Source organism: Mesoplodon densirostris, chromosome 4 (genome assembly GCF_025265405.1).
Source record: "Mesoplodon densirostris isolate mMesDen1 chromosome 4, mMesDen1 primary haplotype, whole genome shotgun sequence".
Lineage (NCBI taxonomy): Eukaryota > Metazoa > Chordata > Mammalia > Artiodactyla > Ziphiidae > Mesoplodon > Mesoplodon densirostris.
In genome coordinates, this window is record NC_082664.1 from 88,282,658 (window position 1) to 88,297,600 (window position 14,943).

Consider the following 14,943-nt stretch of genomic DNA (forward strand, 5'->3'; position numbering starts at 1 on the left):
ATAGCCTATCCTCTCAGAAGGACAATTTTGATAGTTATTAAAATTTTTAATTTATATAACCTTTGACTCAGAAATTCCCACTTCTAGGAATTTGTTCCTCAGATAAACTCAAATATGTAAAAACAAATATATACAGGTATTTTATTTGCAGCATTATTTATAATAATAAGAGACTGGACATGTGCCCAAGTAAGGAGCCCACCTGCCGTAACTAAGGAGCCCCACGTGCAGCAACTAAGGAGCCCACGTGTGGCAACTAAGGAGCCCGCCTGCCGCAACTAAGACCCAGCGCAATTAAATAAATTAATTAAATATTTTTAAAATAATAAATAAATAAAAATAAAATTTAAATTAAAAAATAATAATAAATAAATAAGAGACTGGAAACAACCTAAATGCTCCATAAGAAGAGGTGAATAAATCATGGTACATAAATTCAATGTAGCCATTATAAAAAAGGGGGGGCAGATATCTATATGTACTGTTATGGAACATTCTTCAAGTTATATTTTTAAATAAGAAAAAAACGGTGGGAGGAACCAAGATGGCGGAGTAGAAGGACGTGCTCTCACTCCCTCTTGCGAGAACACCAGAATCACAACTAGCTGCTGGACAACCATCGACAGGAAGACACTGGAACTCACCAAGAAAGATACCCCACATCCAAAGACAAAGGAGAAGCCACAATGAGACGGTAGGAGGGGCGCAATCACAGTAAACTCAAATCCCAGAATGGCTGGGTGGGTGACTCACAAACTGGAGAACACTTATACCACAGAAGTCCACCCACTGGAGTGAAGGTTCTGAGCCTCACGTCAGGCTTCCCAACCTGGGGGTCCAGCAATGGGAGGAGGAATTCCTAGAGAATCAGACTTTGAAGCCTAGTGGGAATTGATTGCAGGACTTTGACAGGACTGGGGGAAACAGAGACTCCACTCTTGGAGAGCACACACAAAGTAGTGTGAGCATCGGGACCCAGGGGAAGGAGCAGTGACCCCAGGGGAGACTGAACCAGACCTACCTGCTACTGTTGGTGGGTCTCCTGCAGAGGCGGGGGGTGGCACTGTTTCACCGTGGAGACAAGGACACTGGCAGCAGAAGTTCTGGGAAGTACTCCTTGGCGTGAGCCCTCCCAGAGTCTGCCATTATCCCCACCAAAGAGCCCAGGTAGGCTCCAGGGTTGGGTTGCCTCAGGCCAAACAACCAACAGGGAGGGAGCCCAGCCCCACCCATCAACAGTCAAGTTTTACTGAGCTCTGCCCACCAGAGCAACAGTCAGCTCTATCCACCACCAGTCGCTCCCATCAAGCCTCTGAGATAGCCTCATTGCAGCACTATTTACAATAGCCAGGTCATGGAAGCAACCTAAATGCCCATTAACAGACGAATGGATAAAGAAGTTGTGGTACATATATACAATGGAATATTACTCGGCCATAAAAAGGAACGAAATTGGGTCATTTGTTGAGACGTGGATGGATCTAGAGACTGCCATACAGAGTGAAGTAAGTCAGAAAGAGAAAAACAAATATCGTATATTAACGCATGTATGTGGAACCTAGAAAAAATGATACAGATGAACCAGTTTGCAGGGCAGAAGTTGAGACACAGATGTAGAAAACAAATGTATGGACACCAAGGGGGGAAAACCGCGGTGGGGTGGGGATGTTGGTGTGCTCAATTGGGCGATTGGGATTGACATGTATACACTGATGTGCATAAACTGATGACTAATAAGAACCTGTAGTATAAAAAAACAAACAAAAAAACAACTAATACTAAAAAAAACCAAAAAAACAAAAGGTACAGAACAGTAAGTACTGTATGCTACCATTTATAAAGGAAGAAGGGAAGAGAATGAAGAGGAGATATATATGTATATGCTTACATTTCAGTAGAAAACCTCTGAAAGGATTCAAAATACATTGTTAACAGTGGAAAGACCCCTGTATTTATTTTTCACTACATACCCATTTTTACTATTTCAATTTTTACTATATAGATTATCTATTAGAAATCATTTTAAAGCTTTTGCCATCTACACATTTCATGTACAAAGTTATTCATATCAGGAAAAAAATGAATGTCCATCAACAGGGGAATAGTTTAAAGAAATGATGGAATCTATCATTTAGCCACACCTGCCCTACTGTGAAAATACATATATATATATATATATATATATTCCACTGTGTGCACTATGTTACTTGTAACTGAGAAAAAACAACGTCCACCTAAATGTCTATCAATAAAGATACATCTATGCCATTCTAGGCAGTCAGAATACCATAAAATACTGTAGACTGAAAAAAGCAAGTTTAAAATAATAAAATTTCATTTTTGAAAAGAAAATGAAAACCTAAATTATATTTACTTTATGCATTTCTACAAATTTGAGTTTCCTAATTCAACATACACACATGTATATAAATGTATAGATATATGTATAGATGTTTCCTAAACATGGAGTAAGTGTCTAGAAACAGAAACATCAAACTGTTAACAGTGGTTACATGGAGAAAAGGAATTGTGGAGAGGGTCTAAGAATTTTCACTTTTTACTTTAAACAATGTAATTCTGTTTGACCTTGTTTGACAAGTGTCAATACCTCTGCAATCAAGGGGCGGTGGGGGGAGCCGCTCTAAAAAAACTACAGGATATACACCCATTTAAAATGATGCCAAATACACAACATTGTTAAGCAACTATACTCCAATAAAAATCTATTTAAATTTTTTAAAAAATAAAATAAAATGATGCCAAATAGTCTCAAAGTATCTCCCTTGAAGATACTTATTAACTACAAAGGGAAAAAGATAGTAAGTATAAAGTAGAGAAACCTTGCAGATACCAACTTAACCAAATGATTAAGATAAATATCACCAGTAATAAGAAATATTGATATCAAGAATCCCTTAATATGATGCACTGAGAAGGATATGGTACCATTTTTGTGTTATTCTTGCCAAAAATGTATGCCCTCATTCCAAACTTAAGAAAACATCAAACCCAAATTAAGGAACATGGCACAAAATAACTGCTCAATATTCTTTTTTTTTTTTTTTTGTTACGCGGGCCTCTCACTGTTGTGGCCTCTCCCCTTACGGAGCACAGGCTCCGGACGCACAGGCTCAGCGGCCATGGCTCACGGGCCCAGCCGCTCCGCGGCATGTGGGATCTTCCCGGACCGGGGCACGAACTCGTGTCCCCTGCATCGGCAGGCGGACTCTCAACCACTGCGCCACCAGGGAAGCCCTGCTCAGTATTCTTGAGTAGTCATGTCAAGGTCATGAAAAACAAGGAAAGATCAAGACACTGTTACAAACTGGAAGAAGACTATGAAGAAAGTGAGACATTGTTACATACTGGAAGAGACAAACAGGTGGGATGTAAGGTGGGATCCTCAATAGGATCCTGGAACAGAAGAAGGACATTGGTAGGAAAACTGGTAAAATTTGAATAAGGTCTGTCGTTGAGTTAGTAGCAATATTAATTTCTGGTCCCTAATAATTGTTCTACATTTACGTAAGATGTTAGCATTAGGGGATGCAGGAGTGAGGGATATAAGAGAACTGTTTGTTCTATTTTTCTAAGTTTTCCAAAAGTCTAAAATGAGTTCAAAATAAGAAGTTAGAAAAAAAGAGCTGATAACTGAAGATGTCTATTTCCATCTAATGGAAAGGCATTGAAGATACACAGTACATTAAAGTAGGTTACAAAGCAGTGTGTATAAAATCTTATTTTGGTTATATGTTATATATATTAACATGGGGAAAAAGTTAGATGGAATATATACCAAAATGTTAACAGTAGTGGGTAGTGGGATTTTAGCATACTTTCATGGAATTTGTATGTCTGCTTACCTAATATGAATAATATCCTTACAGTTATTCAATATTTTGGCAGTAATTTTTTAACTGTAAAATTTTAAATATTTTACTAAAATCTTTTTTTAAAAAATGAACTAAACCTTCCAATATTCTAACTCCAACTTTTCTAGGATACTCACAAACCAACAACTTGTGTTCTCTGCATACCTGGCAACAACTATAACTAGCAGATTTAATGTTCTATGGTGTACCTAAAATTCTTCTCTTCAAACAGCACTAAAGAAAAAAAAATCCTGTATATTCAGTCCTATACACCAAACAAAAACCTTTTTCTGTCCTTCCTAATTATGGAAGGCACAGAACTAGTTTCTGTTCTAGTTTTCAAGAATATTTTCAAGAACATGAGAAACTTGAGAATCACCAAAAACCTAAGGGATCTATTCTGGTTCAAGTCCTTCATTTAAACCTGAGTGACAAGGAGAAAGTAAACTGGTTTGTTCAAGACTGAATAGTATCAGGGTCAGGAATAGAACTTAGGTATCCTGACTCCCAGAGTTCAGTGTTCATGCTACTTAACCAAATATAAATACATTATTCTTTTAAATTTACCCTTAAGACTTGCTCAATTTCACTTTAATAGTGAAACAAAACAAAAAACAAAGCTTTGTCTTCTTTTTAATTTTTCCCTCTAAATGAATACCACTAAATATTCTTAAATTATATCCCTGTCATTACATGTCTCAGTCTGAGAAACTAATATTTTAAAATGTTATCCTTACATAATTGGATGATTTGGACAGAACGTCTGGGTGTTGATGCCTTCAATGCCCTCTCCACTGACCTTACCACTAGCTCTCTATCCTTCCACCTCCCCCTACCTCAGTTGTTCCTTAAGGTCGATTTAGCTCAAAGCCCACCTCCATGAACACTTCACTGACCCATCTAAGAAAATTTCTCTCCCCTGTAACTCCAATGCAGCACTTACTAAAGAAGGTACTCATTCAGCACCTGTACCTTTGCCAGATAACATTAGTTACCTTTAAATATGTACATCGAGCCTCTTCAACCAGATTTTTAGCTCCTTGAGGGAAGGAACTTTCCTTCCAAATCCTTGTATCCACACAAGCCTATCTCAAGTACTTAACAAAAGGTCTCAGTCATTGTTGAAAGTTATAGACTTCTTGCTAAAGAGAACAAAGCAAATGATAACATTAAGCCTTCTAAAACTGTTTACAAAATTCTTACAGGAGACAAAGAACAAATATGCTGTTTCACAAAAATTTTTTCCTAGATGACTGCCACAAGTATGAAAAAAATTTTTTCAACTAAGATTTCTGGGTTTTTTTTCTAGATAAGAAAAACTATAGAGGATGTATTCTACTGGGTGACATGTTCAGGAATTACTGGTGACTGGAGTAGGTTTGATTCTTTGGTTGGTTGCTTTTAGTATTTTCTCCAATTTGAGACATGATTAAATTAAGAAATTTTTATTTTCATGTTCAGGGAAAAAACCTCTTTTTTCAACATCTGGAGTTAAGGGAAGACTTTCCCAATTGACTGTTCTGTAAAAACAAATTCTCACAACATTTAAATCCCCAAACATTCCAAACATTTTCCTCATCCCCATGGAGATTAAAAAATATGTTTTCAACTCTGACCCAGGGACTGGGATGACTGGTAACATCAGACTGAAAGCAGAACTTACTTTAAGTACACTAGGTTCCTTTTGTTCAAATCACAATTTACCCTTCCTTAGATAACTGATGGACATCTACGGAGGGCCTGTAATTCTGTTTCTAATTCTCCTGTTTTAAAGGCGTAACAAAATCTGGAGGTGGTAGAACTGCTCAAAGCAAGTACTGGACTAGTAATTGGAGCACCTCTAGGCACAAGGAAATCTTTTGGTTATACTAAATTTTCTTGTAATACTATCTGACAGATTTATGAAGTTTAAAAACAAGCAAACAACAAAAACCCTAGTGCACCCACTTATCCCATTGGGAAACCCTGTCTAAAACATATCTGATAATCAGCTCCCTAAGCCTGTCTGAACACATCCACTCAGCCAACTACCATTCTTACAGCTCATACTTAAACCAAAATCTACCTTTCTGTAACTTTTATCCTATGCTGCCTGAAATAATCCAATACAAATTACTTTGCTCTTTCACCCAACAACCTATCAAATAAATGAAGCTAAATATTATGTCCCTCATTAGTTTCTTTATTCCAGGGCTAAACAGGAATGTAGAGACTAAAGAAATCTGTTCATTCCTAGAAATGAAATTTAGCCATCCCTAATGACATGGTATCCAGCCCACTCTCCATGTTTACCACTCTTACATAGAACATGCACAATATGTACATAGGAGTGGGACTGCTTATTACCTTCCTTATCCAGGACACTAAACTGCTTTAAAAGATCACTTTTTTGCTTGTTTGGCAGCCACATCACATTATGACTTAGTGAGTTTGCAGAAAACTAAAACCCTCAAATCATTCACATAAGAGACCTAGTCCTACACACAAATACCCAGTCCTAGACATAGTTTTTACTTTCATGACAATTAAATTTCACCTTGTTAGTTTTGATGCAAAATTTAGCCTAAGGAGATTTTATGTGTGTGTCCTATAACATATCGGTCCTATAATATGTCTGTTAAGCTTTGTGTTGTTTTGTACATAAGTCTACTACGTCCTCATGGCATTGATAAAGTTAGCCAGAATCAAATATAGAGTAGTATGACAAATAAGGCCCCTCTCTCTTCTTTCCTGTTGAGATAATATACATACATGTATGCTGTCAGAATTTAGTTTTCGAAAGCTTACCATCCCTCCTAAGCCTTTCTCTTCCTTTTCTGCTCTGACCATAGGCTCATGCTCCAATTTTCTAAGCTCTCCTTGAAGTCTCTGGATGAATGAAGTCTGGTTTCCTACACTATGGGGTACATATCTCATATTGTCTTTCTACTGTATTGAATAAATATTTCCAATACAACTAAAATTCTTTCTTAGATTGCAAGGCAGAGTATGTGTATATAAAAATATAAATGGATAAATTTACAGATTTTTCCTCCTGTGGCTAAAGTCATTTCTAGCTTAGCCAACAATACCAAAAGTTCAAAGGACTTTTAAAAGGTAGTCCATAAAGACACATTAAGTGGTTATAGCCCCACTCCTCCAAACAAGTCAAACAGACTTCGTTCTGAAGAATAGCATTAAGTAAACTATAAGAAGGAGAATTACATTCAAGTGATTAAAAACAAACTCCATTCTGGACAGGGCCTATGTCATTCCTGGATAGCAAGTAGGCACTTATGGAAGCACAATAACTCTTCTGGGGTCTTTCAATAGCATTTATTTAGTAGAGCTTATTTCCATAAGCACTTAGCTTACTACAGGGTATAACAATATTAAAAAAAAACTGTACCAAATGCTTTAAAAAAACAAACTCATGAAATAACTTTTGTTTCTTCAACAGGAGGCATGTTAACCACAATATCTTAGAAGAACACATAGGAGTTCACAGAAATCACTCAGGACTAAAGAGGTCTTAATAGTTTGTTTTAAGCCATCTGAGTTAAAAGCTTAAAGAAAATTGTTTCACAGAACACAACATATGATTAACACCTTCAAAGAAATCTGAGGTAACCCTCAAAGCCAGCACACATGAAGAAAGGACGGGCAGGATACTGCATTGGTTCATCCTGCATCACTGATTTATATATGTATCTACCCAGACAGACACTATGCAGTACTGAGGACAAAAACCTCTTTATCTGCAAGACAATGTCTGTTATTAAACATAAGCAGTCAGTCTCAAGCACCAGCTCATCTAGATAAATTACTAGATAAATTACTAGTAGGACTGAAGCTGTCATTCTTTTTTATTTTTTTATTTTTATTTTTATTTATTTATTTATTTATTTATTTTTGGCTGTGTTGGGTCTTCGTTTCTGTGCGAGGGCTTTCTCTAGTTGCGGCAAGCGGGGGCCACTCTTCATCACGGTGGGCGGGCCTCTCACTATCGCGGCCTCTCTTGTTGCAGAGCACAGGCTCCAGACGCGCAGGCTCAGTAGTTGTGGCTCATGGGCCTAGTTGCTCCACGGCATGTGGGATCTTCCCAGACCAGGGCTTGAACCCGTGTTCCCTGCATTGGCAGGCAGATTCTCAACCACTGCGCCACCAGGGAAGGCCGAAGCTGTCACTCTTGACTTGCAGTTTTAGAACTTAACTTCATCGGACTCTACAGAATTTGGTACTGAAAATCAGAATTTTCCCTAGCTGCCTACAATAGAAATGAGGAGATGCTGATGAAAAAATAACTGTCACTAGGCTATGCTATGATCTGGCAACAAAGCACTTGAGTCAGGACTCAAGAGACTTTGGTTTTGGACTTCCCTGATGGCGCAGTGGTTAAGAATCCACCTGCCAATTCAGGGGACACGGGTTCGATCCCGGGTCCAGGAAGATCCCACGTGCCACAGAGCAACTAAGCCCATGAGCCACAACTACTGAGCCCGCGTGCCACAACTACTGATCCCACGTGCCACAACTACTGCAGCCCACGTGCCTAGAGCCCGTGCTCCTCAGTAACAGAAGCCACCACAATGAGAAGCCCGCACACCGCAACCAACAGTAGCCCCCACTAGCTGCAACTAGAGAAAGCCTGCATGCAGCAACGAAGACCCAATGCAGCCAAAAATAAATAAATAATTTTTTTTTTTTTTAAAAAGAGAGGCTTTGGGGCTTCCCTGGTGGCGCAGTTGTTGGGAGTCTGCCTGCGAATGCAGGGGATGCAGGTTCGAGCCCCGGTCTGGGAAGATCCCACATGCCGCGGAGTGGCTGGGCCCGTGAGCCATGGCCGCTGAGCCTGTGCGTCCGGAGCCTGTGCTCCGCAACGGGAGAGGCCACAACAGTGAGAGGCCCGTGTACCGCAAAAAAAAAAAAAAAAAAAAAAGAGAGAGACTTTGGTTTTCATCCTCGTTTTCTCACTCTAAGTATGTTCTTACTACAGAAAACTGTGCTCTGGCCTAAAATAATAGATACAGATTTCTAAGGAAAATCACCTCCACTGAAAATAGCATATAACTTCTCATTCATTCCTCTATATCTAAATATTTTAAAGTCAACTATAAAAAGACTATGTTATCTCTTAAAGATCCCCTATACACATGAGATTGTAGATAATTTTTCCTTGACATGATCAGGAAATGACCATGATCAAGTCAGACATGATCCTTGCCTTCACGGAACTTACATTCTGGTAGGAGAAACAGACATTTAAATAAATAAAGACAATACAGTAATCACAGATTGTAGTAAGTGCAGTGGAGGAAATAAACAGGGTGCTTCGACAGAGAATGGTAAAAGGAACCCATCTTTTAGACAAGGTAAGTATCAAGAAAAAACAGAGGAAAAACACTCTATGAAAAAAGAACAACAAGCAAAGGCACAGGCCCTGAAGTAAGACAGAGCTTGGACTTATTTTGGAAGCTAGGGTGGCTAAAAGTGAATGAAGAGAAAGTAACAGAAAATGAGGGGAGATGGAGGGGCCGGATCAGGCTGGATCTTGAAGAACATGTAATGAGTTTAGATTTTATTCCAAGTAGATGGGAAACCACTGAAGGATTTAGGCAAGAGATTGACATGATCTGATTTAGTCTTACAAAGATTTCTCTGGCTGCTCTGTGGAGAATGGACTGGAAGAGGGCAAAAACAGAAGCTAAGAGACCAGTTAAAAGGCCACTGCAGTTGCCTAGGCAACAGATGGTGGCTAGGACTAGAGAGATGGAGTGGAGACAGACAGAATTGTTTGTGTTCAAGAGCTATTACGGAAGTGTCATCTACTGTGACAGGGATAACAAAACTAGATGTCTCCCTTCTTTGCCCTCCCAAAACCTGGTCTTTCCTCTCAGTATATGACACAGCCACAATCATGAATACTTAAGTCAAAAACTGGGGATCCAGATGTCATCTGTTTCTTCCCTTTTCCCTCATGCCTACACCATAAACAAATCTTTCTACTTCTACCATACTTCCATAATCTCTCCCCAATCCATCCACTTCTCTTCATCTCCAGTGATATCGCTTTAGTACAAGCCACCAGCAACTATGGCTTGGTTACTGTAGTAGCTTCCTAATTGCTCCTCCGTTTGAAACACTTTTCAGACATCCAAGTGGACATGTCAAGTAGGCAGACGGACCTGTGACTGTGGAGCTCAAAAGTGAGATCACCCAGAGATACAAATTTGGGAACTGAACGAATACAGATGATATTTAAAGTCACAGAACTGGATGAAATCACATGGGCAGAGGATGTAGACAGGGAAAAGAAAAGAGTTTAGTACCATACCAGGAGGCATCTTTTGAGATGGACTTAATAAAGAAAATCCAGTTAATGAAGACAGAAGGCAGAAGTTCTATCAGACCACTCCACATACTATGAATTCCCAATTTTTCTCACTCTTCACCTTCCTAGACCCAATAAACTACCCTCTCCTAGAAACTACACCCTATGACACTGCACTACTCTCACCTCCTACCTGCTTGGCTGCTCCCTTTCTAGCTCCTTCCTCCACTGTCTATCCCTGAAATTCAATCATTCCTGTCTTCCTCGCTTCTCCTTCTCTTCCTCCCTCCCTCTCTGTGTGACTGTCTCTTTCTCTCTGTGTATGTATAAACACACACACAAACACAGACTTTCCTCCTCAAAGATCTTATCCATCCCCACAACCTCAACTGTCCACTCTATACTGAGAACTTCTAAATGTCTCTGGCTAAATCTTACTCTGTGGCCCACAGACCAGGACTTCATTTGCAGTGCATGCTTGTGAAAATGCAAATTCTCAGACCCCACCCTAGACCTACAGAATCAACTCCCTTAATGATTCTTAAGCAATGGCTCTTCTAATAAATGTCCAATAATTCGTACCTATTACTTCACTCTAATTGCATGCTATGTGATGTCAGGAATTTGAGAGACTTCATGCCTGTTGACTGCAACATGACAGAAAAAAACGATCTGAGGCCTAAGAAGGAAGTTTGATTTAAGGATAACAGAAACTATATAATACCCAGGGACAAGACTCTAATGGAATTGGTAAGATTTCTTAGACCTCTGTACTGTCCCGTATTTACTATTTTGTTTTCCCCTGCCTCCCAATGGTGATTTAAGATTCAAATCATTCAAATGTTAAAGAATCTCTGAGCTTGCTTCACTTAATCGAGAAGAAGAAGTAAACTGGAAAAGCCAGTGTCTTACTCCATTGTCAGGATAAAATTGAAGGTGGTATTTTTAAAAAGAATAGGAAACTAGGAAGATGTATGGAGTCCTAAAATAGAGAGAGCCAAGCCCAAAAAGTGATCAGGAGGCTCACCAGTCACAGGTCTTCATTCATTTACATCACCCTATCTTGTATTAAAATTTGAGCACTTGTCCTACCTGTGTCTCTAGAGTGTGAGTTACCTGAGGCTTTTACACTTCTCTTGTCATCTACCTACTATCTTGAAAAACCCAAAACCTTGCCCAAAGAAATCTAATATTGAAGAGTTTGCAACATAATTCTAGCTGGATTCCTGTACCATTATCTCCAATTCCAAATAAGTAAGATCCAGATTGATGAGGTTTTTTTGGTACCACCTGGAAGAAATTAATATATCAAAGCTTGAAATAAACACTAGTCACCTTTAGCAATATAAAATTACGATAACACTTCTGACCACAGCACAGTTTCTCCACTCCTTAGAAGATGTCAAAAGCACAGCTTTACCTTAAGACCAGATGTTTCAGCTGCTTCTAAAGTTTCCCTATCTTCTCATTTCTTATCATCTCAAACACATGCTTCCCCCTTCAATACGGTGAAATGAGGTTGAACTGCTACTTGGGGTAGAGGATGGTTGCAAGCACTGCCCTAGTTGATGGCCAAACCTTAGTCCAACTCCTTCCCCACCTGATTTCTGTCTCCCAGCCAGTCTCTTCAGTCCCTGAGGTGGACTCTTTTCTGGAGCTCACTCTATTCTCTCATAAAACAATGCTCAAGTGTCTGCAGGGTTAAAATACTTCAAAAATGATTTTATTAAAACTACAAACCAAAGAAACTTCAGAAAGAGGTGTATATCCCACACCTTTCTATATGCACCAATAAAGATAAATTAATAAAACTCTTCACATCATGCAGTGACCAATATTTGAATATTTTCTATATACCTCCCCACTAGGTGCCTGGGGACATCCAGAACATTCCCTAATGTTGCCCCCTACCACTTATCCTCCTCAGTCAGCTTTCTCCCTGTAGTCAGACTATTGACTCAAATTTACTATCTCTGCCCTCCCTTTTTTTTTTTTTTTTTTGGTTTTCAAAATACAAGGGCAAAGTATAGATTCCGATATTAATTAATGGTATCGCTCTGACTTGAAATGTCTGAAAGTCTGTTTTTCACCTGTAAAAAGCAACGACAGATGATGGGTTTCTCCACTGAGGATTAGGACTGGATTCTCAAGATGCTACAACGAAGGACTACAACTCCTACACCCCATATCTTGACGTGAGTTGACACAGGCAGCATTCCCTGTCACTATCATGCCCCACCCAGCCAGCTATGCGATACAACACTAGGTGCTGCGTCCTGGACGCCTATCGTCTAGGAGGGGTTAACACTACGTCTGTCGGAAAATGGCTCTTCCTCCAAACCCCTACACCAGACCATCTAATAACATTACCAGTTCTTTCTATTTCAGGATAGAGACAAGCTTGAACTCGTCACGGCTAATAAATGACAAAGCCATTATACACCGGAGACTTGGCCGGCAGGAATGTGGGTGATGACTAACTTTATTCTGTGGCTTCCTTTCAGATCAATCCATACGACTCCCGCTCCCCGGAGCCACCGTAAGAGGTGAAGCCCCACATCCTCCTGAACGCGGTAGGGAAGGACTCGGGGGGACAAAAGCAACTAGCCTACACGGACTTACAGACGCCAGTCGCTGTGGAGTCTGAGGCAACTCCGTGCTGACTTCCATCCTCTCTGCGTCCCCAGCCTCCTCTTCCGCCATCTTAAGGAAATCTGACACCCGCAGTTCCAGACCCCCCGCCGGAGGCGAGTGGGAACCTGTGGCCGGTCCCAGAGACGAAGGGCGACAGTTTTACGACGGCCCCTGAAGTCGGGTTTGACGCAGAATCGAACAGCGGTTTCCGGTCCGCTTCCGGAAGGAGGCGTCACGGCCGGTGCGGCTGTTTCTTCCCCTCATTTCTTAGTCACAGTGCTTGGTGGCCGAGTGGTTGTATAGCTGGTTTCGGTGCTGGGAACTGTTGCATCTACGAGGTGAAAAACAAGTTCAGCGTCCATTATGAAAGGAAGAAAACTGTCGGGGCTAAGTGAGAACCTGCTCTGGGTCTCTTTCTGGTCAGGCTGTTGTTGGGTGTGTTTTGCCTTCCTAAGTCCCTGCATTGGTTCCCCAGAGCCCACAAAATGAAAAAATACTCAAAAATAAGCTCTCTTTAGGAACGTAGCCTGTGGGAACTTGCACATGCGCGCAAGAAAGCTTGGGCCCCAGCAGCTCTTGGGAGAGGTGGTGAAGTAACGAGAAATGGGAAACCTAGGCATTCAGCGGCAGAAGAAAGACGAAATAAACGTGGGATATCTGCATTATGGAACATCGTGTAGCTCTTAAAGAGAACAAAATAGCTCTGTGTGAAAAAATAAAGATAAGTTAAGTGGGAGGAAAATGCAATCAAGTTGCCACCAACTATGGTTTGGCACTTACCTACATGTTAAATGCGAAAGTAACAGTCTTGAAAGGGAAGAGAGCAAACTATTAATAGTTAGCTCTGAGGAACAGGAGAGGAGAGAGGTGGTCTAGAGCTACTTTACCTTCTGTATTGTAAACTGTTTACAAAAGAAGTAATTTTAAAACGTATTTTTTAACAAAAGGAAAAAAAAATAAAGCTCCTAACGCTCTGGAAAGAGTTAATAGTAGTTAACTATTTGGGGAAAGATTAAGTTAGGTCTTTACCTCAAATAGTATATAAAAATAATGAATTGAGGCGTTAACTGCTTTAAAAAAGTAAAGAAATAAGTAAATGTATTTGTATAATATTGGGGTGGAGAAGGCTTTTTAAAGCATGACAGAAAAGGCAGAAAATATAAAATATAGAAAATATTAAATGTCAGAAATATAGACAGATAATATAAAAAGACTGATAGGTAATTTCATCAAAATTAAAAACTTACATATAAAAATAAGTTACACAAAGTTAAAAAGTAAACAAAAGCTGGGTAGAAATTTCTGCAACACTCACTCATGACAGACCAAAGGATAAAATCCCAAAGAAGACTCTTCCAATTTTAAAAATGGACAAAATACATAAATACTCATCAATTTGGGGGACTTCCCTGGTGGCACAGTGGTTAAGAATCCTCCTGACAATGCAGGGACACAGGTTTGAGCCCTGGTCCAGGATGATCCCACATGCCGTGGAGCAACTAAGCCCGTGAGCCACAACTACTGAGCCCGCGAGCCATAACTACTGAAGCCTGCATGCCTAGAGCCCATGCTCCGCAACAAGAGAAGCCACCACAATGAGAAGCCTGCACATCGCAACAAGCAGTAGCCCCCCACTAACCGCAACTAGAGAAAGCCCACGCTCAGCAACAAAGACCCAACACAGCCAAAAATAAAAAATAAATAAATTTATTAAAAAACAAAACACTCATCAATTTTTATAAATATATGAAAAAAACCTAAATAGTAAGCAAATAAATGCAAATTAAAGAAAAATGGATTCCATTTATTGCCTGTAAATTTGGTGAGGTTTTTTTTTGTTTTCTTAAGGATAATCACCATTGTTGATAAGCTGGAAGGATACTCATATATTGTTACATAAAATGCAAGTGTAAATTGGTAAACCTGCAGGAAAGCAATGTGGCAACCTTCCGGATTCTTTTTGTTGTTGTTTTTGTTGTTGTTGTACGCGGGCCTCTCACTGTTGTGGCCTATCCCGTTGCAGAACACAGGCTATGGATGCGCAGGCTCAGCAGCCATGGCTCACGGGCCCAGCCGCTCCACGGCATGTGGGATCCTCCCAGACCGGGGCACGAACCCGTGTCCTCT

General features: G+C 40.0%; 1 protein-coding gene across 2 annotated transcripts in view; it reads right to left on the bottom strand.

Annotated features, from left to right (window-relative positions):
• The window catches only part of UBR1 (ubiquitin protein ligase E3 component n-recognin 1), a 155,961-nt gene extending 142,957 nt beyond the window's left edge, over nt 1-13,004 (bottom strand). For both annotated transcript variants that reach the window (XM_060096705.1, XM_060096704.1), the window contains exon 1: nt 12,805-13,004. In XM_060096705.1, the coding sequence (XP_059952688.1) occupies nt 12,805-12,885 (81 nt within the window). In that variant the 5' untranslated portion in view covers nt 12,886-13,004. The remainder of the gene's footprint in view (nt 1-12,804) is intronic.
• Nucleotides 13,005-14,943: the final 1,939 nt, after the last annotated feature.